The 27,010-nt window shown below is 43.8% G+C and overlaps 1 protein-coding gene across 6 annotated transcripts in view; it reads right to left on the bottom strand.

Moving 5' to 3' along the window:
* Positions 1–27,010, bottom strand: part of NTRK2 (neurotrophic receptor tyrosine kinase 2) — a 324,764-nt gene that overhangs the window by 291,060 nt on the left and 6,694 nt on the right. For all 6 annotated transcript variants that reach the window (XR_009406303.1, XM_059411760.1, XM_059411758.1 and 3 more), the window contains exons 2-4: positions 6,499–6,573; positions 6,311–6,382; positions 967–1,035 (exon numbers count right to left, since the gene is read on the bottom strand). Coding sequence is in view for 5 of the 6 variants with exons in the window: in XM_059411760.1 (XP_059267743.1) it covers positions 967–1,035; positions 6,311–6,382; positions 6,499–6,573 (216 nt within the window). In the remaining variant the exon portion in view is untranslated. The remainder of the gene's footprint in view (positions 1–966; positions 1,036–6,310; positions 6,383–6,498; positions 6,574–27,010) is intronic.

The raw sequence follows: 27,010 nt of genomic DNA on the forward strand, positions 1-27,010 counted from the left end.
TCATATTTCCTCAAATCTTACCTGTCCACTGCGGGTTAGAAAGCTACCACTTCAAGACCAGGGAATTCAGTGGAGTCCGAAATGACTGCCCATCGCCCACACCTGGCACCAGGCAACTCTCATTACCACCTACTGACTCATCTCTCCACTAATGGCATCTTCTCATCTGCACATGTGCCTTGCGAGCAGGTGTGGACCCTCCAACCCAGGCAATATATACAGTGAGAGCAAAAGCTACATCCTGGTATTCAAAGACCTTGCCCGTCTGGGCCTCTGCTGACATGCAAAGCTTCCGCTTTGGGGTTCTTTGGGCAACTTACTATAGAAATATCTACAGTTTCTATTTGCTTCGTGGGGCCAGCGCAAGAATTGAGCACACCCGGAAACGCTGGCTATCAGTCACTAACACATGGCAATCCTTTTTCCTATCATTTTGCAGCAAAGCACATTAGAGCATAAGGATAAATCCTGAGTGCAGGGGCAGACCCAGAAGAAAATCTCACAAGGACGGGCAGGGAGGGAGAGGGATGACCTCTCCTCCAACATCCATCAAGCACCAGCAGGCACCAGGGAGTTCTGCCCATGGGTATTTCCTCTTTGACTGGCTCTGCCTTCCATGAGGGCCTGGACATCACCAACGCTATGAGACATGTCACCCTTGTAACGCAAAGCACCCCCCCCCATCTTTTTCCACTTTCACTCCTTTAGAAAACAAATCTTTATGTAAAAACTACATTTAAACTCATCCTAAATGATACCTCACTGTTGAGATTTCTGGGTTTTGGTTACTGAATCAGGTTTATATGAGGGGATAAAAAAACAAGTGGAAAATAACCAAGAAGTCATTTTTTAAGAGTTTTGATATAAAAATAGATCTGCACATCACTCATTTAAAAAAAATAAATACTTAATGACTCTTTCCTCTGAAACTGTTTCCCCGAATGCCACACAAGGATCATTACTTACAGCTCAGACAAGTCAAGGTGACGAAAATGTTTCCTAGACAAGCTCGTCAGTTTGTTTCGAGTAAAGTTGCTGAAAGAAACCAAAAACATTAAATGTGAATTTAAAAATGTGACATCTCAAGAAGAGTGTATGCGAATAGAGATATTTTTTCAAAATATGGTTTTATTTGATCATGGTTCATGCCTTCCTTCGACCATCATCTCTTTCTTGCATCTGGAGTAACGACTTAGTTTTTCGTGCCTCTGCTAAAATTCTTGTCCAGAGGGTAGGGGGAGAGGTGAGCATAATTTCCAAAAAGTCTATTTTTCATCTCTTTCTTAACCAAAGGTTTATTTTTCTTATGTTGATTCAGAGCCAAATTATATACCTCCTAGATCTCTGAACTCTGAACATTTAACAGAAAGAATTAATTTAATCTAATTTAAAATCATAAAACTCACTAGGGGAAAAGATGGCTTAAAACTAAACAGCGCCTGGGTGGCTCAGCGGGTTAAAGCCTCTGCCTTCGGCTCAGGTCATGATCTCAGAGTCCTGGGATCGAGTCCCGCATCTGGCTCTCTGCTCAGCAGGGAGCCTGCTTCCTCCTCTCTCTCTCTCTGCCTGTCTCTCTGCCTACTTGTGATCTCTCTCTGTCAAATAAATAAAGTCTTTAGGAAAAAAAACTAAACAGCATTATGAGTATTTTGAAATTACATGACACATAAAACTCTGAATATAAACTGAACTTAATGCATCCTTATAGGAAAGAACACACCCACTGATTGATAACTCGGGTAGGCATTGTCTGGATGTGACTTCTAAATAACCGAAGGTCACGTGATGAGGGCAAGAACAACAAAACATCAAAAAACAAGGAATACATCAGATTTCATCTGAAACTATTATAGCAACATATCATCTTACGATCTAGACCCACCAGTGGCTTTGGGGCACCTGGGTGGCTTAACCAGTTAAGTATCTGCCTTTGGTTCAGGGGGTGATCTCAGGGTCCTGGGATTGAGTCCCGCATCAGCCTCTCTGCTCCAAGGGGAATCTGCTCCTCCATCTCCCTACCCCTCCCCATGCAAATGCTCACTGGTTCTGTCAAGTAAATAAATAAAATCTTAAAAAAATAATAATCTGGGGGCACCTGGGTGGCTCAGTGGGTTAAGCCTCTGCCTTTGACTCAGGTCATGATCTCAGAGTCCTGGGATCAAGCTCCGCATCGGGCTCTCTGTCAGTGGGGAGCCTGCTTCCTCCTCTCTCTCTGCCTGCCTCTCTGCCTACTTGTCATCTCTGTTAAATAAATGAGTAAAATCTTTTTTAAAAAAATCTGGACCAAGCAGATGGTGAAAAGTCAAAGAAAGCAAGTCATATTTGTGATTGAAAAAAAACCAATGAACCTACTGACGTATTCTGAATACCTAGTTTTGTTCAATGGGCAGGAGTTTCCATTTCTGATGATCCGGGCTGTAAGGCCCTGAGTTGGAAAATTCAGAGCCCTAATTCCGGCAGCTAACTTGTTCCGTGAATGTGTTTACTGGTTGAATTTATTCAAAAAGTGTCCAATGCTTGGGTCTCTAGACACGTGTTTAATAACTAGCAGGAATGTAAAACAAACATCAACTTGGACAGAAACCGCCAAGCCCTCAACAAATTGTACTGAGCCTTTCGGGATCTGTTTCCTGTTCAGGAAGCGAAGTGCTGGGCGGAGAGGAAAGAGCCAGAGGGTCCCTGCCCCTTCCCTGAGGCTAGTCTTCTGTGTCAGCCCAGCAAACTCTTGGGTTGCTCAGACATCCCACTATGTCTGACCAGTCACCCTCGGGGAGGGGTTTGAACCCAGGAGCTAATGTAGAAGCAGAGGCTGGTCACATGATGCATACAGAAACTGCTGTTCCAGGGTCCCCCAGTTCGAGACTGCGTGTGTCCTCACCCTGCCTCCTTCTTTGGAGAGTCCCACTCACCCAAACCCCTACCTACACAAGTGGTTCCTCTTCCTTTGATGCTTACTTCTGCTGTCTTTACACCGAGCATAAAGTGCTCACCCACTTGAAAAAATAATCCACTGGGAAGTTGTAAAATGTGCCCACATACATCTTTTTTCTTTTGGAACGTGACTTAAGAATGAGTTTCAGGGGCATCTGGGTGGCTCGGTGGGTTAAGCCTCTGCCTTCAGCTTAGGACATGATCTCAGGGTCCTGCTCAGTGGGGAGCCTGCTTTCCTCTCTCTCTCTCTGCCTGCTTCTCTGCCTACTTGTGATCTCTGTCAAATAAATAAATAAAATATTTTTTAAAGAATGAGTTTCACTGGAGTATCACACATTGAAAAGTCATTCTGCCTGTGTTCTCCAGGTATCTTCAGAAACTGCCACCCTCTGAAGGAAACACAAACAAAACCAGGACTCTTCCTCCCAAGAACCAGCAGGAGAGAGCAGGCAAACAAGGAGGACCCTCCGGTCAAGGTCTCAGTCAGCGACAAAGCCGCCCGTCGGCACCGGCAGCAGCTGGCCCTCTCGGGCTGCCAGCCGCATGGCCCAGAGTGGGGTCACATGCCAAAGAACAAGATGAGTTTTATGAACCATACTTATTATCGGGGACAAAAGCCAAAAAAGAGGAGGAGGGGAGGAGGAAAAACCAACAATCCTCTTACTGTTTGATGACAGAACTTTGCAAAGGAACTAATTAGCACTTCGGCAAAGTCCCTGGAAAATACAAACACTGGCTTTTCTCACAACCCCTGGGTTCTCAGACACCGGGGAGGAATTGAAGGCATCAAGAAATAAACTCAGTGACCAGTCACAGGGGCGGCGGACAGTCCCCACACGATGCGGAATATGCCCAGGGCAGAGGGAGTGGTGGTGAGACAGGATCCGATCCGAATCTCCCTAAAACCCAAAGTGAAATACCGCTATGCAAACACTGTTATATCGTTGGGGAGCTATAATCAGGATATCAGAGATATATAATCAGAGATAATCAGGATATCAGGATACCCACCCCCCAGCCCCCCAAAAAGGAAAGAGAAACAGTTTCTAATGCACATTTCTTCTTCCACACCCTGGTCTCCGCAGTGTTGATACCCAAGAGGACTGCAGAAACTCAGAAAAACAAGCCAGTGCCCAAGTCCTCAGTCCTTAGCGGAGGTCAGGACTCAGGTCTGCAAAAGCAAACACTTGATTTGCAGCCTCCTCCATCCCTGCCATTCTCAAAGCCAACTGCTTAATTTAATTAAATTCCGGTGATGAGGAGCCTCTGTCATCCATGAACACTGTATATGAAGTTTACGGGCATTACTGACTGTCTGACTGTCTGAATATTGTCTAACTTCATTCTGTCTTAATATTTGATCATGCCTCTATGTCAATAGAGTTTTTGTTGCTTGACCAATGGCCTGGCTTCCCGGCCACTGCCTTTTAAAGAAACCATCTAAGATATGTCCATCTCTTCGGTTTTCCACTCTCAAATGACACCTCTTTGGGAGACAGGGATAGCTAGTTGGTTTTATAGAAGTGGTTGACAGAACACAGAATGCCATTAAAATTATTCTTCCCTATATCACCCTGAAAAAATACACGAGCGGCTCTGGTGTTCCTATAAATGGCATGCAACAGGGAGCAAGGGGAAGCATGAAGAGGTAGAGTAAGCCCTCTTATGAATAAGTCCCCTTATAAATAAATACATTTATTACTAAAACGACAATTAACCATAGCCCACTGTACATATCACGTCGTTAGGGGAAGTGATGGGGTAAAACAGCCCATAAAATGGGGTCGGGAGAGTAATTCAAGTGGAATGTTAGCCGTAATGAAAATACCAGAACTTAACCACCGAGGTCATTAATTACATTTAAGCGATGGCTTTACAGCATTTTGACTTTTTTTTTTTTTTTTTCTCTCTGACTTCTGTCTTGTTCGTGCCCTCAAGACCCACACAGACATCAAATCTGTGCAGGCAAAGCAACCACAGAGATGAGGCCAGAAAAGCATTTAAATGAAATGCATGAATCAAGCTCTGTGGGGTTTTATCACAATTTTGCTGAATGTTTTGTATCCTTATTCTACAGACGTCATTTTTAAACAGATTTCATCATTAGTGCCACCTAAATAAAATACAAAGTCATGAAACTAGCTTTAGGAAGTTCAGGTTTTTCATAAAATCAACAAATCTACATACAGTGTACAAGCGACTTGCTCCAAGACAGTGATTTCTTTTATGACTGGCACAGAAATCATCTGGGGAGCTTTTCTCCCCAAGAAAAGAAAAAGGATAAATATTATAAGAAAGGCCGGTTATCTAATTACACGGATGGTATAGATTTTATTTCCTGTGAAGAGCTCGGCCAGGGCTGGGCCCTGGAATCATAACTCTGTCACTTTCCATGTGGGGACCCAAGCAAATCCTTGAACTTCCTCAGTCCGGTTTTATGTCCATGAAATGGGAACCAAAAAAGTCTTTTCCTGCCAACTGTCGGAAAATTCAAGTGAGATAACGTGGGAGAGAGTCCTACAGGTAAACTGCAGAGGAGGAGACAGAAAAGCATCATTACGGAGAATCTGCAAGGCACCCAAAGGCCAACGACTGCAGGCAACATGTCCACACTGGGGCTTGGGGAACACCAGTCGGAGCTGAGGGCCAGGCGAGCTGCTGTTGAATGAAGAAACCTCTCAGGAAGAAACCTCTCAGGAATGAAGAAACCTCTTGGACGACAGGCCATCACCTGACAGGATGTAGCAGCAAACACACCGAGAAATCCCACAATCCGTATTTCCAACTGACTTTAGTTGACAAAGCACCAGTGTGACTTGGGGGCCAACACTTGCTATCTTATAATCATCTGAACCTCGGGCAGGTCCCATGATTGATTTTTTTCCACTTTTATCAATCATGACAGATGATTTCTCATGTGAGAAAATGAACTTTGAAAAGCGAATCTACGGGGACAGGGGGACACTTTGGTAATTTTTAGTTCCCTAAAAAGGCCATGGCTAAGTCAGTTTCTTTTAATTCCACTAGTTTGATGTCTTCCAGGGAACATGTCATGGTTCCAAGGAAAAGAATCAAGGACCGTGTACCAGGACATAGTTTTCACATCAGACTCTGCTGTTGGCCTGTTGCTCCATCCAAGATGGAAATGGCCCAGAAATCCATGAAAGGGAATACACAGTCTGTTCTAAGTACCCCTCTGAAAGCTATTCAAAAACCAAAGCTAACATGTCTCAGCTATTGTCACATGTATGCTAACTTTAAAAAAAAAGAAAGAAAGAAAGAAAAAAAATGGAGTTTGAGTCTTGGAAAAAAAGGAAGAGAGGGGGAAAATATTGAATAGTTAGGGACCCAGGAAGCAAAAGAATCAACCTTTACTTACATGTGCTGTAAGTTGCTGTTTTTCAGAAAGGCTTTATGAGCCACAAATTTTAATCCGGAATCTACGATTGTCCTAAGAAAAAACATAAAATTGCATGTACATTAGAATGAGCTGGTAAATGCCCGCTTGACTATAACAGAGCCTAAGAGAAAGTTCTGAAATAAGGTACGCTAGTCCTGAGTACTTACAGATTTTTCAGTCCTGCATAAGCTTCAACATCATCTTCATTGATGATTTCCAACCTTTTCTGATTGGCAATGTAGCTGCAAAAAGTGCAGAGAGTGAAAACCAGTGACTCAGAAGCCAGACAGTACATGAGAAGAATGGGTAGCTTCCATCCTGCCTCACCAGGGCAGCGAGCCCTCCATACCCACCCTAGCCCCACCTGTTTCCTTAAAATACAGAAAAGGGGGGGGGGGGATGGAATGTGACTGGGAAGAAACCATGACTGAGCCGGTTTCAAGGTCAACGACAGGTTCACCAAGTTTCATTTCTTTCCTAGATCCTGTTATCACTTTGAACTAACAAATTCAGTCTGCCTCCCTCTTCAAGGTATCCCCTGTGTAGAGAGGGGAAAATAACCTAGAAATGCATCCACTACCTCTCAAAAGTGTTCCTCCTTATGGTGATGGCCACAGGGATGCTGGCATCGTCACACGCAAGACAGATCACATCTTTCTCCACATGCCATGATAACCGGTCACTCCTTCTTTCTACCTCTTAAAACACTGAAACCAATTCTCTCCACTCCCTCTTTTCCTGTCCCAGGATCCCCTTTTCCTGCTCTCGTCATGTCAGCACTCCTACCAATATCCCCTTTCAGGAACCACATTCACAAAGGCAATGTGGTCCTAGAGTACTCTCTGTAGGAACCCTCCTCTTCCCCACCCACCAGCCCCTCAGATACAGAAGGAAAATGGTGACTGACAGGACAGAGGATTCCATCCCCTTGATCATGATGACTGGCTAGGGATGTTCATGTGGCCTCAACCAGACCAATAAATATTTTCCCTAAAATTGAATAGATGATGCTCAGACAGAGAAAGACTTTTTCCCTGGGATCCTAGTTGAAAGGTTATACAGGCCCAGGGCCTCCATGAGAAATTTCCCTGCCACCATGAAAGAGACCGTCTAACAACAGTCAGCACACAGAAGGAAAAAGAGCTATGAGATATAATAAGAGAGAGGACCTGAAAAATGCCACTTGAGCCCTTGGATCTAGGTGTCTCTGAGGTTAAATGTCACTAATGGAAGTTTGATCTGAATTTCTGTCACTTCCAACCAATAAAATCCCTAGTAATACAAACGCAAAGCTATTAAACCTACCACTGGAATTTCCTTGTGCGACAGTTATTCGAGTCCTGGCTATTCATTTTTCCTAGGTCATAACCTCTTTGAAGACAGCTGAATCCTGGTCTATAATTCTTAATATCACCACAGCATCTAGCAAAGTACCCTGCACACAGTAGGTATTCAAAAGGTAAAGGGTAGATTGATGAATGGATGGGTGAGAGGGTGGGAGGGTGGACAGATGGATGGACGGATGGACGGACAGACACATCCATGAATGGGCAACAGCTGGGGTTCCAAAGGCACCATAAGAAGCTGTGTCAGGATGGGTCTTCCCCTTTCTTTAAAAAAAAAAAATTAAGATATGTAACATATTACCATGAAGACATTGAAAGCAAATACGCAGGCCTGCTCTTAACCACCATGAGTTAAATGAAAAACAGTAACTAGCAGGGGAGAAAATCCAGCATCCATGGGTCCCTTCTTCTACACAATCCAGAAAAGGAAAAATAGATGTTAAGATATATGATAAGAGTTGGGGCACCCATTTTTAGAAAATACATTTTAGAAATCAGGTAAAATAAGGAAATGGTCTGAGATAGCAAAATCACACCAAAGAAAAATAATTTTCAAAGGATCTCCATAAACATTGTTCTCTGTTTCATTGGGGGGGAAAAAAAAAAAAAGCAACCTCTAAGATAGAAGGAGGCATCTTCTGCTCAAAGGTCTTGGTTCTCCCTGATATCCAGGGTCTGGAGAGATGCACAGAAAGGATTCACTCCCTGCTCTCTTTCTACTACACTGGAAGGAAACACTTTTAAGACTCCAACCTAGTGCTCAAACAATTTTCAACATCAAGATTTTTTATGAAATATTTCTAAATCATGACACCTCAGATTATTTAAATTATTCCACTATATTTTCAATACAGACCATAAGGACCTCCCTCTTCTCAATTATCTCCCAATAAGAACTTCATTCCAGAGACCCCCTAAATAGTAATCCTTTTTTTTCATGTAACTGGCAGCAAAAGGGGCAGATAGCAAGGGCATGGTTTCCTTTGCAGTCACAGCCAGGACTTCCAGAGAAGCCTGTTCTTGCCTTATAGCTGAGCTAGCACGGTACCTGTCACTGTTCTGAAATCATCTAAGAGTTTTTCAGATCTCTTGGTGAGGCCACCACTGTGTCCTCCATGCTTATGGCAGGGGCCTGATACTCAACACGTTCTTAGTCAACATCTGTGACACAGAGCATTTATCTTTAACTTTTCTATTAGTTATTGATGGCTTTTGCTTTTTTTAATTTCATTTTTCATCAGATTTTTAATTGATAAACTCCCCGGTTGTATTCATGAAAAACAATGAGCTCACATAAATTAAAATGGAGGACACAGAAGAATGAAAAGGGCAGAGATATCAACAGAGTGAGCAATCAGGTTCAAAATCACAGGCTTAATTCTAAGCTTTCTAGTTACCGAAACCCTAGAAAAGAAGGAAAAGGAGATAAGTTTCATCAGTGGTAAATTCACAGTATTCACGAGATGAAAATATGTCAGACGTTAGGCAAACACTAACAGTTATTAGATCTAAGACCAGACAGGAGATTGTATGGAAAACCATCAAAAGAACCATGTGAAATTATGAAAAATGGTCACCAGAGAGTACTTTTCCACTGTGGAGGCAGGAATACTCTGGATAAATCGTGAAGGTTTCTCCTAGTTAGAATGGAAAAACTAACAGAAGAGCTGGATTAAAAGGTGGGTAAGTGCCCTCCAGAAGACAAGAACTGCCCTTCGTAAGTTACCATCTGCAGACATACCCACAACACAGCTGCCCGCTATAAACTGCTCATCGATTCTACTCCGATGGCCAAGAAACTTCCCTGAGCTACCTCGAACTGAGGAACCATAGGGTTAGAATGGAAACCAGTACAGGTAATAATAAACAATCCACAGAAGGGAAACCTCAGTAGCCAAGAAACAGAAGAAAAACTGCTCACCCCACAAGAAATCCAAAATGCAAATTACAGGCTGACAATATAGGGGCGCCTGGGTGGCTCAGTCTGTTAAGCGTCTGCCTTCGGCTCAGGTCCAGGGTTCTGGGATCAAGTCCCACATCAGGCTCCCTATTCAGTGGGATGGGGAGTCAGCTTCTCCCTCTCCCTCTCTCCCTGCTTGTGCTCTTTCTTGCTCACTCTCTCTCAAACAAATAGAATCTTTTAAAAATATTTAGAAAAATAAAGTCTGACCATATAAAGCATTTGCAAGGATGTGGGGATTTCTCCTACATTGTTGGAGGGAGTGTAATTTGGTACAATCACTTTGAAGAGCAGTTCATCCTGGAAAATGATACATCAGCACACTTTACAATGCAGTAATCCCATCTCTGGGTATTTACCTGAGCAAAATTCTTACACACACACACACACACACACACAAGAATATTCACTGTAATGCAGTCAGAATTCAAAGTCAGAAACCACCCAGGTGTCCATCAATTAAAAAACAGAGGGGGTGTCTGGCTGGCTCAGTTAGAAAAGCATGGCAGTTCTTGATCTTGGGGTCATAAGTTCAAGATTAGCTATATAAATAAAAAACCTAGTGGGGGGGGGGAGAAAGAAACAGGAAACAACCAGAGGGGAAGTGGGAAGGTGATGAGGGCAATAGCTGATGGGGATTAAGGAGTTCACCTGTCGTGATACACTGGTGATACATGGAAATGTTGAACCATATGTTGCACACGTGAAATTAATAGTACACTGTATGTTAACAATACTAGAATTAAAGTCTTTTGAAAAAATTTAAAAAGAAACAGAAAAAAAAGTGTAAAGTTGAGCCAGATCTTGTATTTGAGTAGGAAGATCATCACGCTGAGTGAGAAGGCTTCATAAGCAAAATTGCACGCTGATATGTACATATGATATATCATGATTTATGTGAACTTTAAAAAATACACAGAAAACAGCACTGCATAATGCTCACAGTCAAGGGTATTTGTAAAACATAAAAAGAAGACTGCAGGAAGCCCACCTGGCAAAAGGAGGATGCGTCTAACTATTTATTTTACTAAACTAGAAAACTATTTCTTATTAAAAGAGAAAAGACTTGTAACAAAGAAAGACAAAACGCTAGCACTCCAGCTCGGAATGTAAGTACAAGAAGCATTTTTTTTTTTTTTTTTTGGAAATTTTTAAATTTCCGAAGAAAAAAGAAAGAAGGGGAAAGGGAAGAAGGAAGAAAGGGAAGGAGAGAGGAATGGAAAAAGACAGACAAAGAAAGCCACACAAGTAAAGTGACTGCAGGGACACTGGACCCCAGGGCTTCGGGGTTAGAAGGTGTTCATATACTCCCCAGGCTCAAGGTCATGATTCCCTAGACCACGGAAAAGACAGGCTCCAAAGCCTGCTCCTGGCCCCAGAGCCCAGGGCGGGAACCAGGAGATTAAGGAGCAGGTTGGACTGCCCCCTACTGGTGACTTCCCCGTGCCTCCCGCAGGATATTGACAACACCAGAGGAGGGAGAGAGAAAGCGGAGGCCAGGATACGCAGCTAGAAGATGCGTATCCAGGACAGGCTTTGACTCCAAAGCGTCTTGAAACTCCGAGGGCTCTTGACCGAGTCAAACTTGGCTTAATAAAGCCCAGGGTTTTATTAAAACCAAGAAGTGTTTCGTTCCCCTCAAAGCAGTAGGAAAGCCTGGCACTTTGGGCACAAACCTTCCTCAGAAGCTTTCGCTCCATGATGACCCCTAATTTCTCCGACAAAAACTTAGGCCCCGGGTGTTTTAAGTACAAGACATCAGCCCAGAGCCCATGTGCCAGCACCCTTCTGATAAGAAATCTCATGAATGAGCAGTTTTGGTTCTTCACAGACAACTGTTTCTGCCGCCCTAACCTGCAGGCCCTGACTTCATTCTCTTTTAGGCAAGTCATCAGCCTTTAAGTGGTGACACGCAGACACGGTAGGTTTGGGTTTAATTTGGTACTCCTTAAGAATTTCTCCATGTACCTCCTTGACCTCCCAGCCCCTCTGGCCCAACCCTCCATCAGTGATCTGCCTAGAATCATTTGCTGGCCTCCAACCCTCGAGGCTGTTTTGCCCAAATATGCCTTCCTTCTTTCTCAAATCTACATAGAGGACCTCATCTTATGAGGGTTATTTTAATAGTTGCTTTTCACTTTTGCTACATACCAGAATCACTGCCTACTGCCTTAAAAGCTGAATCGCATATTTAAGGGGCTTTTCAATGAATTCACCCAAATCTATTCTGGGACTCTACATTACCTAGAATACTGATTGATTTTGGGGAAACACCAAAAAAGACTTTTTTTCCAATCAGAACATTTTTAGTCCATCAGTTGGCAACCAATATATTTTTTTTTTTTTTTTGGTTAGCATTTATTGTACTTCTTAACTTTGTACTTAAGAATTAGAGAGAATGTGGAGTGCCTGGGTGACTCTGTTGACTAAGTGTCTGCCTTCAGCCCAGGTCATGATCTTAGGGTCCTGGGATTGAGCCCCACGTCGGGCTCTCTGCTCAGTGGGGAGTCTGCTTCTCTCTCTCATTCTCCCTCCATGCTCTCCTTCTCAATCTCTCTCAAATAAATGAATAAAATATTTTTTAAAACAATTAGGGAGAATGAAGGTTCTCTTTGTAACCACAATTGTATTTTTCTCTTAACCTACCTGACCCCCAACTGAGCTGTTAAATTCCTCAGAGGGAAAGGTCTTATTTATCTCACTGCATCTCGCTTCCTAGCATAGAGCTGATGTTCTTGGGATGCCGTTGACTTAAAGCAATCAAACAAATCCACAGGTTCCCCACTTGAGAGTTTTTATTATCCCATTAGAAAGACCAGACATAAACACACATGTGTGATAACAGGAAATAATCAGGTACAAAGCAAAGAAAGGAAGTAAAGACAGTAGACAGTAACAGAGGAGGACGGAGAGCCAATTTCAAAAGCAAAATTAGTCCAATCTAGAAGCAAATTTAGATTGCAAGCATACAACATATTTAAACCAATGAATTTTTGTAATGATGAAAACTGATCACCCTTAGAAGAGGAGCAATGATTTCCCACTGGCCCCCTCAGTCTCAAGAATGTTAAGACTAGAAATGGCCTGAAAGAGTCTTCAGATACCGGGCACCTGGTTGGCTCAGCGGGTTAAAGCCTCTGCTTTCAGCTCAGGTCCTGATCCCAGGGTCCTGGGATTGAGCCCCGCATTGTCTCTGCTCAGTGGGAAATCTGCTTCCCCGCCCCCCACTGCCTGCTTCTCTGCCAACTTGTGGTCTCTGTCAGATAAATAAAAACAAAACCTTAAAAAAAAAAAAAAAAAGAGTCTTCAGATCCAGGGGTCCTTGACTTTGAAGGAGATGTCCTCTGAGGAGGACAGTGGTCACTGCTACAGTATTTGATCAGCAGATAAGAGAAGGGTCCAAGCCGAGGTCCACATGCTGAGAGGACACAATGGAAGGAATTACAACATGTGACTGGGCAGGTCAGGAGGGGCCTACATGGAAGTCAGGGCTTGCGAAGGGCCCAGAAAGTTGAAAGGTAAAGAACATGAACATAAGCAAAGTCCATACTATTTGCCATTTGGTTCCAAAGCATCTCCAGTCTCAACTTGACATCCGGGACCTTCATTAAGACATTGTCGGGAGGGTAAAGAATTTCCTCTCCTTATGCTTAACAAAAAGCGTATGGGTGGCTTTTTTGGAAAAGAAGAGAGAAGAGGTAATTTTAGGCAAAATTCACAGAAACATTTCTGAATTACAGGTTCCTGGAAAGGGTAACTCATCCCATTTGAAAAGATTTCACATTGGCTTGAACAGCCCTACCAGATAATTCCGACAGGTAATCTTCCAAAGGAACAAAGAGTGGCTTTAATGCATCTTGTCTTTGTGTGTATTAGCTCAACAGAAGTATTGCTCAAAAGTAAAATTTCCCTTTAGCTTAGACTTTATTGCCTGAACTGTACTTTGGCAACACATTAGAAAGAAAGGGAAACTGCAGTGAATATTTCTAATGGCCACTCCTCCAAATGGAAACACTTCCTGCTACCCGGGCCACCTTCCCCAGCACCCCCACGCCACTACCAAATAAATAAATAAGCAAGCTAATTAAAGTAGAACTCATACGGCTACATGAGATTACGATATGCACCCAGGCTTACAGCCATGGGGTGAGGCATTTCAGTGCTGATGTGGACGGGAACTTCTCTACCAGAAGATTTCTTTCATAAGGAATAGAATAAGCCTTAAAAACTACTGCCTGTGGTCTCTGGGTTCTACACAAGGCAGCTTCAGTTTCTCAGCAAAAATGCTGAAAGTTTTGAAAGTCAATCCCAGATGCAAGCTGTACTTTGATGGACCAAAGCAAGACTCCAGGTAGGAATGTCTCAATCTATGCTTAAACAAATACACCAGTAGACTCGTCCGTTCTTAGGAGAGGGTGCATCACCCCAACTGTGAAGACATGAATGCAGAGAAGACCCAGTAAGCATGCTCAGAACTTGAATTCAAACAGCCTCCTAATGCACACTGTGTGGCACGAACACTTCCAACTGCTTTTTGGCTGTGGGCATAAAGGAACATCAGTAATTCCCTTCAGTGGAGTGCTGTGTGCCAGGCACTGGGGAACCCAGGGATGAAGGGTGCCCTCTGACACAACAATGGTACCAGGAGAACGTTTCCATTGCTTCCACCTTGCAGAAAAGAAAACGGAGGCAGAATCATGCCAGGTCACTACCCCAAGGTCACACAACTGTCCAAACAGGATCTGCACACATGTCTACCGGCCTAGAGAGTCTGAGCTGGGGGCCGCTGTATCACACCACGGGGGCTACGGACATGTAAATCCAGAACCTTTGGTACAGAACATTTCTAAAATGTTACAGGTAATCAAGGCCTAAAAACAAGAGTTGATGGAGAGAAACGAGAACATTTTACAGGAGGCTCTCGTGCATTCTGTGGACATAGAGCTATAACCGGTGATCAATGAGAAATCTGCAGATCTTTTCACAATGCCACGCTCTGGGAACTGCAGTTTCCTAGAAGAGCCTGACTACCCCAGGAATCTAGGAATTCAAGTAGCTGGGAAATCATCTTTGGAGTCGTGCAAGGGATACATGCACTCTGCTAGCTTTACCTCTTATGAGCTCTATGACGAGGGGACCAGGGACAAGTCTCCAGGACTCCACAGCCTCGTCTGTCAGGGTATTGGGGAGATTAGGAGACGGCCCCATGAGGGCATGGGAGGTCCCATATGAGGAACTCCATTAATGCTAGTCATGACCAACGATCAGCAGAGAATGGAGGTTCCAGGGCTGTCCTGGTCACCCCGCAGCTGCCGAGCTTACTCTCAGCCCGCCTCCAGCGCCCACACCCAGGAAAGAGGACATTTAGACTTGATGATGTCTCTGTTCCCTTCAGCACACACATTATAAGAAAACGGCAGCAAACTGGTATGGAGGAAAATAACACTCTGGGTTTCTGAGTATTTATACAGCATTTTCCTCTTCTCTCTCAAGAAACAAGGGACACCAAGGAACACCACAATTGATGACAAGAGAAATTGATGATGGAAAAAAAAAAAAACCTTAAAGTTGACTTTCTATATAAAATATGCTGGTCTTGGGGTGCCTGGATGGCTCAGTGGATTAAAGCCTCTGCCTTCAGCTCAGGTCATAATTCCAGGGTCCTGGAATCGAGCCCCCATTTGGGCTCTCTGCTCCGCGGGGAGTCTGCTTCCTCCCCTCTCTCTCTCTGCCTGCCTCTCTGCCTACTTGTGATTTCTCTCTCTGTGTCAAATAAATAAAAATCTTAAAAAAAAAATATGCTGGTCTTCTCCCCAGGAAAGGTGAGTTTAATCGGACTTACTAGGATAGCCTTCCACGTAGCCTTATGACTGGACTCCAGCCTACAAATCATGTGACAGGTAAACCTTATAAGCTGACCAGAAGTCACAACAATCACATGAGATCCAGATCGACATCTACTCAACGCAGGGTCCTTACTTTCATTTTATTTTTTTACATTTTCTTCTTAGTCGCCAACTTTCCACATGTGGTCCAGATCGACATCTAGTCTATGTCAGGTCCTTTTATTTTATTTTTTCACATTTTCTTATTAGTCGTCAACTTTCCAAAATTTCACATTTTAGAATTCTAAATTTCCATATCCTTTAAAAAAACAACAACAACCTGAAGGTCCGCCAAACTGGACGAGCATTTCTTCCTGGCAAGGGTCGGGACGAGCTGAGTAACACCGCCCCTGGAGGTTTGGGGCACATTTCCAGCTGGTCCCATTCCTGCTGATCTTGGCTATTTCACTGACCCATGGAAAGATTCTGTGACACCTGACTTAATGCTCCCCTGAGACGTCAATGCTCCAACTATTCTCCTCCACTGATAGGTCATCTCCACACACAGACACCTCTACAGCGAGTCTCATCAAAAAAAAAAAAAACGACACAGAGGCCCACAACAAAAATACCTCATTTTTGTTTAAAAAGTCCCTTCTACCTGTCCCAGAAGCTTTACATGCTTCCTCTGTTGTTAAAAACTGAAACTGACAGAAACATAGCCAAGTTTAATTTTATACTTGATAGAGTGGTAAATATAAGCCCCAGGAGAAGCAAGGAATATGGGCTTTTTTTTTTTCTGACCAAAAAACACACTGTTTTCTTTCCAACTAATTTAATAATCATTGCACAGTTCACGTTAGGTCTCAGAGCGTTCGAGAAGTCACAACCACCTACCATAAGTAAATGGAAAGACAAGTAAAAAAACACTCACTGTGACGGAGTTTCACCATATTAAACGAAGAGCCCCAGGGTGGAAAGGGTCCAACAGTCAACTACTGTCAAGAAAGGGGCTCAAGTTCATAGTCAAGCTAAATTTTTAGTGTGGGTGGGTATTGTCTAATGTCGGTCAGAATGAAACCCCCAGAAACACGAGTCGGCTCACTGGGGGACTGGGGCTGCACTGTGCAGCTAACTCATTGTGGCCTGCCCTCAAGGGGCTGGCTCTCTTGGGGTTGGGAGCACCTCAGGAACCTGAGCAGGCTTTTCTTCTGGCTGGGAAGCCATCTGGTCACACGTGCTTCTAGCAGCTTCTAGACTACACCCACATCTGCTGTGCTCTGTGGAAGGAACTCCAAGGTCTCAATGGAGCATCTGTCCACACTGTGGGGCCATCGGAGGGCTGCTTCCCTGCTGGCCTGGGTCCGTCCGCCAGCACCTTCCTAGCCCATCTGCAGCTGCGGACAGGGTAGCTTCCACCTGGATGAGCACAGAGGCTGGGCTGCTTGGTCTTTGTAAAAGGGTGTCAGCCCCTCCATCTGCTTGTCTGAGTTCCAAAGAGAATGGATCTGGCCTTAACCAGTACCAGAGATTAAAATTTTCCAGGCTCTGGTCAGAGGGGACAACATCAAATCATCTGCCGTCCAGCTTCTAGTCCAGCAAAGCCTGGTCAGCCAAGGGGACGGCAGACCAAGCTCCCATGTGGCATCGGTTTTATAATGTCAGCCCTGGGAGATTAAATTTGGGGGCCACTTTAGCCTCCTTGCAGAATTGATGTCCTTGTCACTTCCCCCAACTGTCACTGGCTTTCTCAGTAAGAAGAAAATGAAATCTCCTTCTGTGTGTTTTACAAAAGCCGCAAATTACATCACTCATTGTCCCTGCAAAAGAAATTCCTTTCAGAACATAGTGCCAGACAAAGCTATGTTCCTGTGGAATTAGTAGGCATTCTCTTTATCAATAATGAGCTTCTCTTTTCACCGCCAGGAAGTTGAGAACAAATGTTGCACTCAGTTACAGCAACTATGTCAACCATTCGAGTTAGTTGGGAGTCCTCGCCCCTTTTTTCACTTCTTATTCCCTCCCTCTCGCTTTTACCTTATTGACCTTCCTGTGTAAAGTAATTATGGCCAGTATTCCAATACTAATGATAAAGTGAATAACCGTGACATTTCTAACATTCATTCAATGCAAATGAAGTGGCCATTATGACCAACAGGCCAAGACTACAGAATTACCTGGAGTCATTTTCAAGAAACAGATTAAATAATTTCATCCACCATGTTTTTAGGTTTCAGGGTGATTGTTCACAAAATCTTCCTGCAACTCCAACCCGATGCATAAGTTATCTTGCATTAAAAAAAAAAAAAAAAATGTCTATTCCTCTTTCCCTGCTATTCTAGGCCAATCAATGTTTCACTTATGCCTAGTGAAGAACTTCCAATGATTAGCCCAGGCCTTAAGAATTCTAAGAAGCGTTCAAGTCAGCACTAATCACAACAGAACACAGTTCTGAAAGCTCTTGGCCTCCAGTCAGGTCAAATCATTCCATACGAAGAGCATTTTTGGAACTAATATTTCTGCTCCAGCTTTAGGACAGATCAAGCACGGCACAGAGAAAAATGAGCATCAGGCACAACGTCAAGAAAAGAGAATGATTCAAGTGGTAAAATTTTAGGATCTCTGTGTGAAGGTCTGTTTTGATTTTGGCACAATTTTTCATCCAACATTTATAGGCCGTGGGAGTAAGGAGAGCGATAGAATGTGAGCAACACTTCCAATTTTATCTTCACTGGTTTCACTTCACATGTTAACCTTTAGTCATTTTTATAGAAGGTTAGAGATTACTTTCTTTGGAGTGAAACTACAAAGATGCTGCTGAAAAGGGATCCCAGTCGTAAGTGGTTGTGTAAGGCCACAATACAGAGAAGCTATTTTGCAGAAAGGAAGTGTGAGTGCATCTAAAAATCCTAAACAGATCTCTTACAAAAACTTTAATTCAAAGAATGCATCACAGTTCAAAAGGATGTGTATTTCTGAGGTACCCCTGGTTAGTTAAATTCGACACAGATCAAAAGTAAAAGTGAGGTTGCCTGGAGCTGCAGGGAGGGGAGTGGAGAGTTGTTCAATGGGTACAGAGTTTCAGTTTTGCAAAATGAAAAGGGTTTTGGAGAGGGAGGGTAGGTGGCACACAAGTGTGAATGAACTTTCGCCCCTGAAATATACTCGTACAAAATGGTTAAGATAGTAAATTTCATGTCATTCCACCACAATGTTTTAAAAGATCTTTCTTTTTAAAGGTTTTACAATTAAAGAGTGAGAGAGACAGTTAAAAGAGAAAATGATGTACAAAGTAACTGATGACCTCCAGACTCCCAGGGAGCTGTTATCAACAGCCTAATAAATAAAATGGACCAGGACTACAGAACAAAACAAAGTTGTAGAACAAAGAGCGTGACCTGAATAATAGCTACAGCAGAGCCTGGACTGCTCAGCGCACCAAGGGTCCGTGTCCCACTCGGCGGAGCGTGCCGGGTCCCACATAGGAGAGTCACAGCAAAAGCAAAAGGGCAACAGTTGCACTAAAGGGAGCCAACGCCCTTTACCTCTGTCCTCTTAACCCCAGCACCTGTCCAGTGCCATGATCCAGGCAGATTCTCTGGCCTTTCCCAGCTCCCCCAGCCCCAGGGAGCCTACTGTCCTTCAGAATATAGTCACGAAGACCCACACAAAATAAAAACACCCCAGCTTTATGTTTTAGGTATGAACATTTTACATGTGTCAGCTCATTTTAACTTCACAGAAACCCCATGAGAAAGGTTCTGATTGTCCACTTTGACAGATGGGGAAACGGAGACACAGAGAACTTGAGTAACTCATCCAAAGTCGCGGGGCAGACCAGCACCACGGAGGGGCTCTCCACCCACCAAGCGACCCTACCTGCCAGCCTGCATCCCTCCCTGACACAAAGCCCCGAAGAAAATGACAAATTACATTGTTGACCCTCCTCTGTCTGCCAATGGACATTTTCAGTGATTTCTCAATTCGGGAAAAGAAATGATGAGGAAAGGGACTTTTAGACACAGTTTGCAGAATCCCAGGATCCTCCTAGGGTACCACTAAAAAAAAAAAAAAAAAAAAAAAAACCAAAAACACACATATATATATTCAGCCATAATAAGCTGATTCTTAAAATATTGCATTCAGATCTAGACCTTTCAGGGGACATTTAAAAATCTATATGGGAAAAAGAGAAAGGTGGGAGCTGGTAACTACTGACATTGAACAGTCCCCATTCGCTGCTGGGGACAGATCTGGGCTTGGCCAGTCTTTCTGGGTCTGTGATAGCTCAAAGCTGATGATATGGTTGGGCGGCGGGGGGGGGGGGGGGGGGGTGGATCTCCACGCGCTGTCCTTGCTGGAAACATGGAGCCTTGTTGCTTGACAATCCCTCTGAGGAGAGGGCCACGGCAACGGCAGGAGCAGTCTGGGTACCCTGCCCACCCCCCATGCACATTCCCATGGCATAAGTCCCCTCTATTCCAGAGCCATCCCAGCCCAAAACTACACGGAGGCAGAGGTCAGATCCCCAGGGCAGAGGCCCAGAAGGCATTTTCCTTTGCTCTGGGCAGTGTCCAGAGACATTAGTGGCCCTCTCTCTGGTGGTCCTCCAGCCAAGTTCCTCCAGATGACATAGTGAGTCTAGGAGCAGACAGGATGCTCTTACACTTTTCCTGGTTGACTTAGGAGGATTCCAGAATTCCCCACCTAAGAACCCTGAGTCCATTCCCAGAGCTGATACAGGCCTTCTCTGTAAGTCTGTCCTCCCGAGGGTGTAGCCGTGCTATTGTTAGACACACTCCTGGGGACAGCAGTGTGGGGGCTGCTGTCTGTGGTGGTGTGGTGTCTCTCTCATTCTAATTGTGAACCCTTTATCGTACAGGCTAGACTCTCCTCAGAACTTCTAGAGAGGAGGGTGGGGAGTGACCTGACTGGGGACCCCCACTGGTGCCCTTCAACAAGCCGTATAAAATTGGGAGCTGGCCTCAGTCTTGTTACTCAGGACCTAGAAAAATGCCTGGTCGGCAGGACATGTTCAAAAACATATTTGTTGACCGACTCACTGACTGAATAAATGAATGAATTGACCAATCGATCAACACATATATGTATAAACAGTCCACTGCTGTCCTCCAACTCAGCCACCTATGGGAAAAGGGACTTTGTCAACAGAGTATCTTTTGTCCCCTGAACTGTATAAAACACAATGAAAGGAGAGGAAAGACTTTCTAGGGTAGACTGAGGCAAATAAAAAGCTCAAGAGTGCCCGCAACATGCCAGAAGACACTCTTCATTGGTGAGAGAGAAATTTCGCGAAAGAATAAATGAAATGGTAGGTTCACCCCAGAGGGTCACCATGAGAGCCAACGACTCAACCAGAACTACGACTTTTCTCATGAGACGTAAACATCATGTGTTGGTTCCACAATGCTCATTCCTTTTTAAAAATTTAACTTTCAAAATACACATGGAGTCTAAACTATTTTCATTTGTATGTATATTATGAACATACTGCAGCTCATAAACATAAATAAATGGATGTTATTTATCTCAAGGGGGAATTATCTTTTTGGATTATTCAACACAATCTGTTCACCTATATACTTCCCCACTCTATTTTAAAAGACTCCCAATCTCATATGTCTATCAGTTGTTTTATGATCGGTTTCGCAAACAACGATCAAAATTTCGAGATGCCTGATAGTGTTAATTATTATAAATATAAAGGAAGTCCCACGGAACATTCACAGGATCAGCCCAATGCACCTTGATTGCAAAGACACAAAAGTATATGTATCGGATGCTGCGTTCAACTGGACTTGACACACTATCTTTTTTATATTCCTGATGTCTGCAGTACTTTAAGAAAAATGAAGAGCCTCTACAAGCCATTGGAAAAGGAGGATAAATCACATCTGCAACCTCACACCAGAATCACTTTGTAAGTGAAGCACTATAAAGGCCGTCACAGGGAAAACTGTAACTGAGCCACAGGGATAGCCATTCTCAGCTCTTACACAACAGAAAAACCACAGATCTTTCTCATTAGACCTATTTGTTTGCTGGAGATCAGATGTCCCTAGAATGATTATTTTCCCCCGGATCTGCCTCTGGTGTTGAGTTGGCCTGTTGTGCCCCTTTCGTCATCTGCTTGCCCTCAGCCTCCCATATCTTCTCTGTCCCTCCTTCCTCCTGTTGGATACACAAGACGCCTTCCCCAGCAAAGCTTCGTCTTTCTTCCTTTCCAGCTATAACTACACTATGTCTCTACAGTAAACTGATTTTTTTTTTTTTTTTTTTTTTTTTTTTTTACTGTGCATGGATCAGCGTTGTGGTATTTAATTCCATAAAGGTTACTTATTCCAACAAACATCTTAACCCGATGTCTAAAAAGTCATGGCTAGAAATCTCCCTAACTGACAGCCCAAAGGACAGCTAGTACATGCTCTCACTCGGAAATCCCAATGATAGATGTGTAGGGGAGTGCACGCACGTCTATACGTCCACGTGTCCGTGTATGAGGCAGAGATCTAGGGCACTGGGCTGGGTGCTGGGGAAGAGTGTGACCGAGATGCACGTGGTCCTCACCTTCATGTCACTTATGTCCTCATGGTGTGTACTGATTGGAAGCCAGGCACGCATTTATGTTGCTAAGTGACCTGTTCCGGAGTTGGGAGAGGGCACAGGGTGGGGACACAGCCCAGAGGCAGGGAGGCAGGGGAATTTAGCCAGAGACAGAAGGTGGGGTGGGGGGTGGGGGGGTGTCTCAGGCAGAAGCCAGAGAATTCAGTAAGAGCATAGCTCCAACAGGGGAACCCAAAGCTCAGAGAGGCTGTATTATCTCACCGAACAAAGGAAAAGGCAAGATAGGAGACAAGAGGTTTGAATTTGAAGATCCAGTGCTTTTCAGACTCATTAAGACTGGCCTAAATATATAAATGTAATGCTGTCTTTGTTTAAAACACCAACACAATGTGGGGAGAGCTAGGCAAGCAATTCCTACAGTCTGTATGGAAAAATGATCATGCAAAAATAACTGAATATTCTGAAAGAAAAGACTAGTGAGAAAGACTAATACCTTGAATAGAAAAAATAATAATAATATAAAGCTTTAGGAGATTAAAAGTATAGTGCTGACAAGTAAATAGACAGACTGGTTAGCATAATGGATAGATCCTAAAATGGCCCAAATTGTTAGTTGAAATTACTGGGGGACAGGTAGAATTATATAATCTACAGCACCAAGAGACCTGATTTAACTATCTTGAAAAAAAATCACAAAACTATTTTTTGTTACCTTCCCCTTTGTATGCTGAAAATCCAGATGGAGCAAAGCTTTAAATATGAAATAGTGAAAGTAGTAGAAGAAAATGACTTTTTTAATACTCGGGGGGGGGGGGGGACTTGTAGCCACATTTACAACACAGAAGCCATAAAGGAAATAATAAATTTTACTCCAAAAAATATACAATATATTTACTACTAAAATATATAAAATACACTACCAAAAAACATACCAAAGAGAAGAAACGCCATAACCAACATCAGAAGACAAGCAAAACATTAGGAAAGGTATAAATTTTCTTTTTTGTTAAATAGAGTTTGTGACTCCATTTCTTTATAGATTTATTTATTTATTTGAGAGAGAGAGACAGAGTGTGCAAGTCGAGGGTCAGAGGCAAAGGGGGAGAGAAAGAAAATCTTAAGCAGGCTCCCTACTGAGTGTGGAGCCCAATGCAGGATTTGATCTCATGACCCTGAGATCATGACCCGAGCACAAACCAGGAGTAGCGGACACAGGCTCCACCTACCGAGCCACCAAGGTGCCCATGAATTCACTTTTCCAAAGGCCACCCACCCAATAGATAAAGAAAATAGCTAAGGGATAAGACAAACATAGTTCCCTGAAAAAGAATACAAATAACTAGACTTTCAACCCGGATCATAATTACTGAATTGTCAAATAAAGCAGTGGTGAATACGAGTGCCCAGGAATAGGACCGACAAAGGTCAGAAGGTTTGGTAACGAATAATACAGCTTAGCGATAGAAGAACAGGGGCTTCCTGGTTGAGTGGGAGAATGAAATGATGTGATCGCTTTGCCAGACACATCAGCCGGCATCTGTAAAAAATCACAAACATCTTACAAATGTCCCTGCAATTCAAAATCTAGGAACTCTTCCTATAGATAAAATCACGCACGTGTGTAAGAACTTGCCTGCAAGGCTGTTCAAATGGAGGTTGGTTAATGAAGAAAAGCCTATTCCTTCAATGGACTACTACCGAGTGGCTTCGAACAGTTCAGGCTGATGTACATGTGCTGACAGAGAAACATTTTTACGATACAGACTTAGGTAAAAAGCAAACAAAACAGGGGCGCCTGGGTGGCTCAGTGGGTTAAAGCCTCTACCTTCGGCTCAGGTCATGATCTCGGGGTCCTGGGATCGAGCCCCGCATCGGGCTCCCTGCTCAGCAGGAAGCCTGCTTCCCCCTCTCTCTCTTTGCCTGCCTCTCTGCCTACTTGTGATCTCTGTCTATCAAACAAATAAATAAAATCTTTAAAAAAAAAAAAAAAAGCAAACAAAACACCAGCCTGCAGGACAGTGAGTATAGTACGCTTTCATTTATATACAAACAAAAAGGACATATGTATACACTCATGTATGTGAGAAGACTTTTTCTAGGAAGCTGAGAGGTGAGAGGGGTTAACTTTTCATGATACGTTCCTTTGCACTGTTTGCATTTATCACGTTCAAATATAACTTTTTAAAAAAGCTAATCACAAATAAAATTTCATATGGTAAAATGAATGCATTTCAGAGAAAAGTTGTGCAAAACCACTTTATGAATCTGAAAGTTTCCCAGGCTTGAGCAAGGCTTGGCTGAAGGCACTTAACCTTTCCAAAGAAAGAACGTGTCACTCAGAATTGGTGCTGGGCAGTAAATGAAGGAGAGAGAAAGGAGTGTCCATCCAGGGGACACAGGTCCTCGCCAAAGTACTTCAAGTTCTGCATTCCCTTTGTGAAGGCACTCCCATTATGGAGATGGATGCCTCCGGCAAGCTTAGCTTAATGCCATTTAACATTTTAAATGCAGAATTAAGTGCCCTTGCTCTAATTCCAAGATCACCCAGCAAGCTTCCAGTTATAATTAGTTAGTTCTCCTTTATAGATCTACTGGTGTAGGAAACAACTGTAATGCTGATCTGTGCGTTTGGGTCCTTGGGATTGTTATCTGCCTTATTATGGAGCAATGTAGCGACAATCCGAATGTTGTTTGCTTTCGAACTACAAAATAAAACAAAACAAGGACAAACAGGAGGCACCCAGGGCCGTTAGAAGCAGGGACATAATTAGATCAGCATTTTAGGAAGACCACACCCACACAGTACGGCAGAGATGCGTAGAGAAGGACCAAGACTAGGAACAAGCCCACCAAGTAGGAAGGTTTTGCTGCATTGTAAGCAAAAAAAAAAAAAAAAAAAAAGAGGATTTTTTTGGTCCCCGTCGGGGACAGTTTACTCAACAGGACTGTCCACCTGTACTTCATGTACTTTTCAGTAATTACATTGGCGAATCCACATGTTCACATCTGCTCAGAACACCGGCCCCTGGATGTGTGTTCTGAGCATTTCAGCTCCCCCAGGATGCCGGGTCAGATGCTGTGAAAGTGTGGACGTGAAACCCACACCCCACCTCACCGCCCCGTGCCCCTTCGAGTCATGCCAGGTTCCTGGACACTGCTGCTTCTCCAGCTGTGTTGAATTTATGAAACCAGGTTCAGTGGGAAAGGTCACGGTCAACCCACAGGACTTGCAACCCAACATTTCCTCATGATCCGTTAAAGGGGCTTTACAGTCAGGTGCCTGCCTGAGTGTGTGTAAGAGTGTGTGTGTGTGTGTGTTTATTGGGGGCAGTGGGGAGGAGGATAAGAAATACCACCAGAACCAGAGGAAGAAGAAAGAAGAGTGACCAAGGGAAGAAGCCCAGGAGCAGTCCAGGAGCAAAATCTGCCACCAGCCACCACCCTCAGACTGGGCTAGTGCTGCAGAGCCCCACCTTGAACCTGGGAGCCAACTACAAAGGTGTCCTGGTTTGGGCTCCGCTGGGGTTTCTCTGCCTGCGCCTGCCAGAGAATGCAGAGGCCATCATGCTGTGTTTTCACTCGCCCAGCCCTGCCCAGCCCTGTTCACGCACTGCACGGGTGAGCGCACCGAGGCTTGAGATGGGAAGCAAGGGACTGTCAGAGAATTCGGGGCCAGGCCCCCCTGCCACCTTGCAAGAAAGGATGGGGGAAAGGGAGAGGGCACACAAAACAGGGCAACTGGTGGCAAGACCTGGAGTTTAGAAGAGCCTCCTTTTTGAGAGTGTGCTATGTTTCGAGGGTGAAACCAAAGTTCGACCATCTTTTTATTTAAATTACACCCTTGTAGAAATGTCCCCAAACACTGCATTCTTTTGTTGATGCTGAGAAGTGATCACAGAGGACAGACACGATGGGTCATAAGTAGCCAGGTTGGGTAATGGCATCAAAGGACTAACACTCCCTTCTTCACTCAAGTTCTCATCAAAAGAAGTCCAGAATGATTAAAACAAAATTAAAAGTCTGGGGGAGATCATGTACAGCATGGTGACTACGATTAATACCGTGTTGTATATTTGAAAGTTATGGAGAGAACAGAATAGATCTTCCATGTTCTCATCTCAAGACTAGACTCACGGTGGCGATTATTTGACGATATACAGAAATATCAAATCATTATGTTGTACACCTGAAACTAATATTGTGTGCCAGTTACAGCTCAAGAGAAAAAGAAAAACGTCTAGATGGTTTCAGGAAGTAAATCCTAAATTATTAGGAAAATTTTACACTTTCAGATAATTAAATCTGAGAGGACTACACCTAGTGGAGTTTTATACGTATGTTTCCATCTCCACACACATCACATACACACAGAGGGTCCTGGTGTGTGTGTGTCTGTGTGCCGCAAGGGCTGTTGGGATATGAACTTTATAGGAAAACATGGGGTATGGAATAGCAGCAATAGGTCCTCATTTGCAGCAGAAAAGAGATTCTAGATGGTGTGTAATTGTTACCATTTTTATTCTCTAGGAGAGGATGCCATATTCCCAAGGGCACACAAATCGTTGATCTCTTGATAATCTAACGCATGGAGCAAGTGGAGAGGGTGATGGGTACCATGGGGAGAAGCCCCAGTCCACCTCCTTCCCACCGCCACGCCACTTAACTTGTGAACATTTATTGGAAGCTCTCTACACTTCTCCTAAAACTGCTTCTACTCTTGTGCCAAATTTGAGCAAGTGGGGCTGAGCAAACAGAGCCCGAAGCGGGATACTGGCGGGTAATAATTCTACATGTGAGTCAACAGTCTTTAAGCTTGCTCAGTGGCTAGTCATTGAGCCTAGCCATCAGTCCTGAGCAAAGAGAGAAGTCAGTGGCAAAAAGAGAAGGCAGAAAAGAATGAGTACACTCTGGCCACTGGTCTTGCACAGGAGGGAAGACGGGCACAAGGTCTGGGGGGGCCTCC

The sequence above is a fragment of the Mustela nigripes genome, chromosome 9, assembly GCF_022355385.1.
Source record: "Mustela nigripes isolate SB6536 chromosome 9, MUSNIG.SB6536, whole genome shotgun sequence".
Classification (NCBI taxonomy): Eukaryota; Metazoa; Chordata; class Mammalia; order Carnivora; family Mustelidae; genus Mustela; species Mustela nigripes.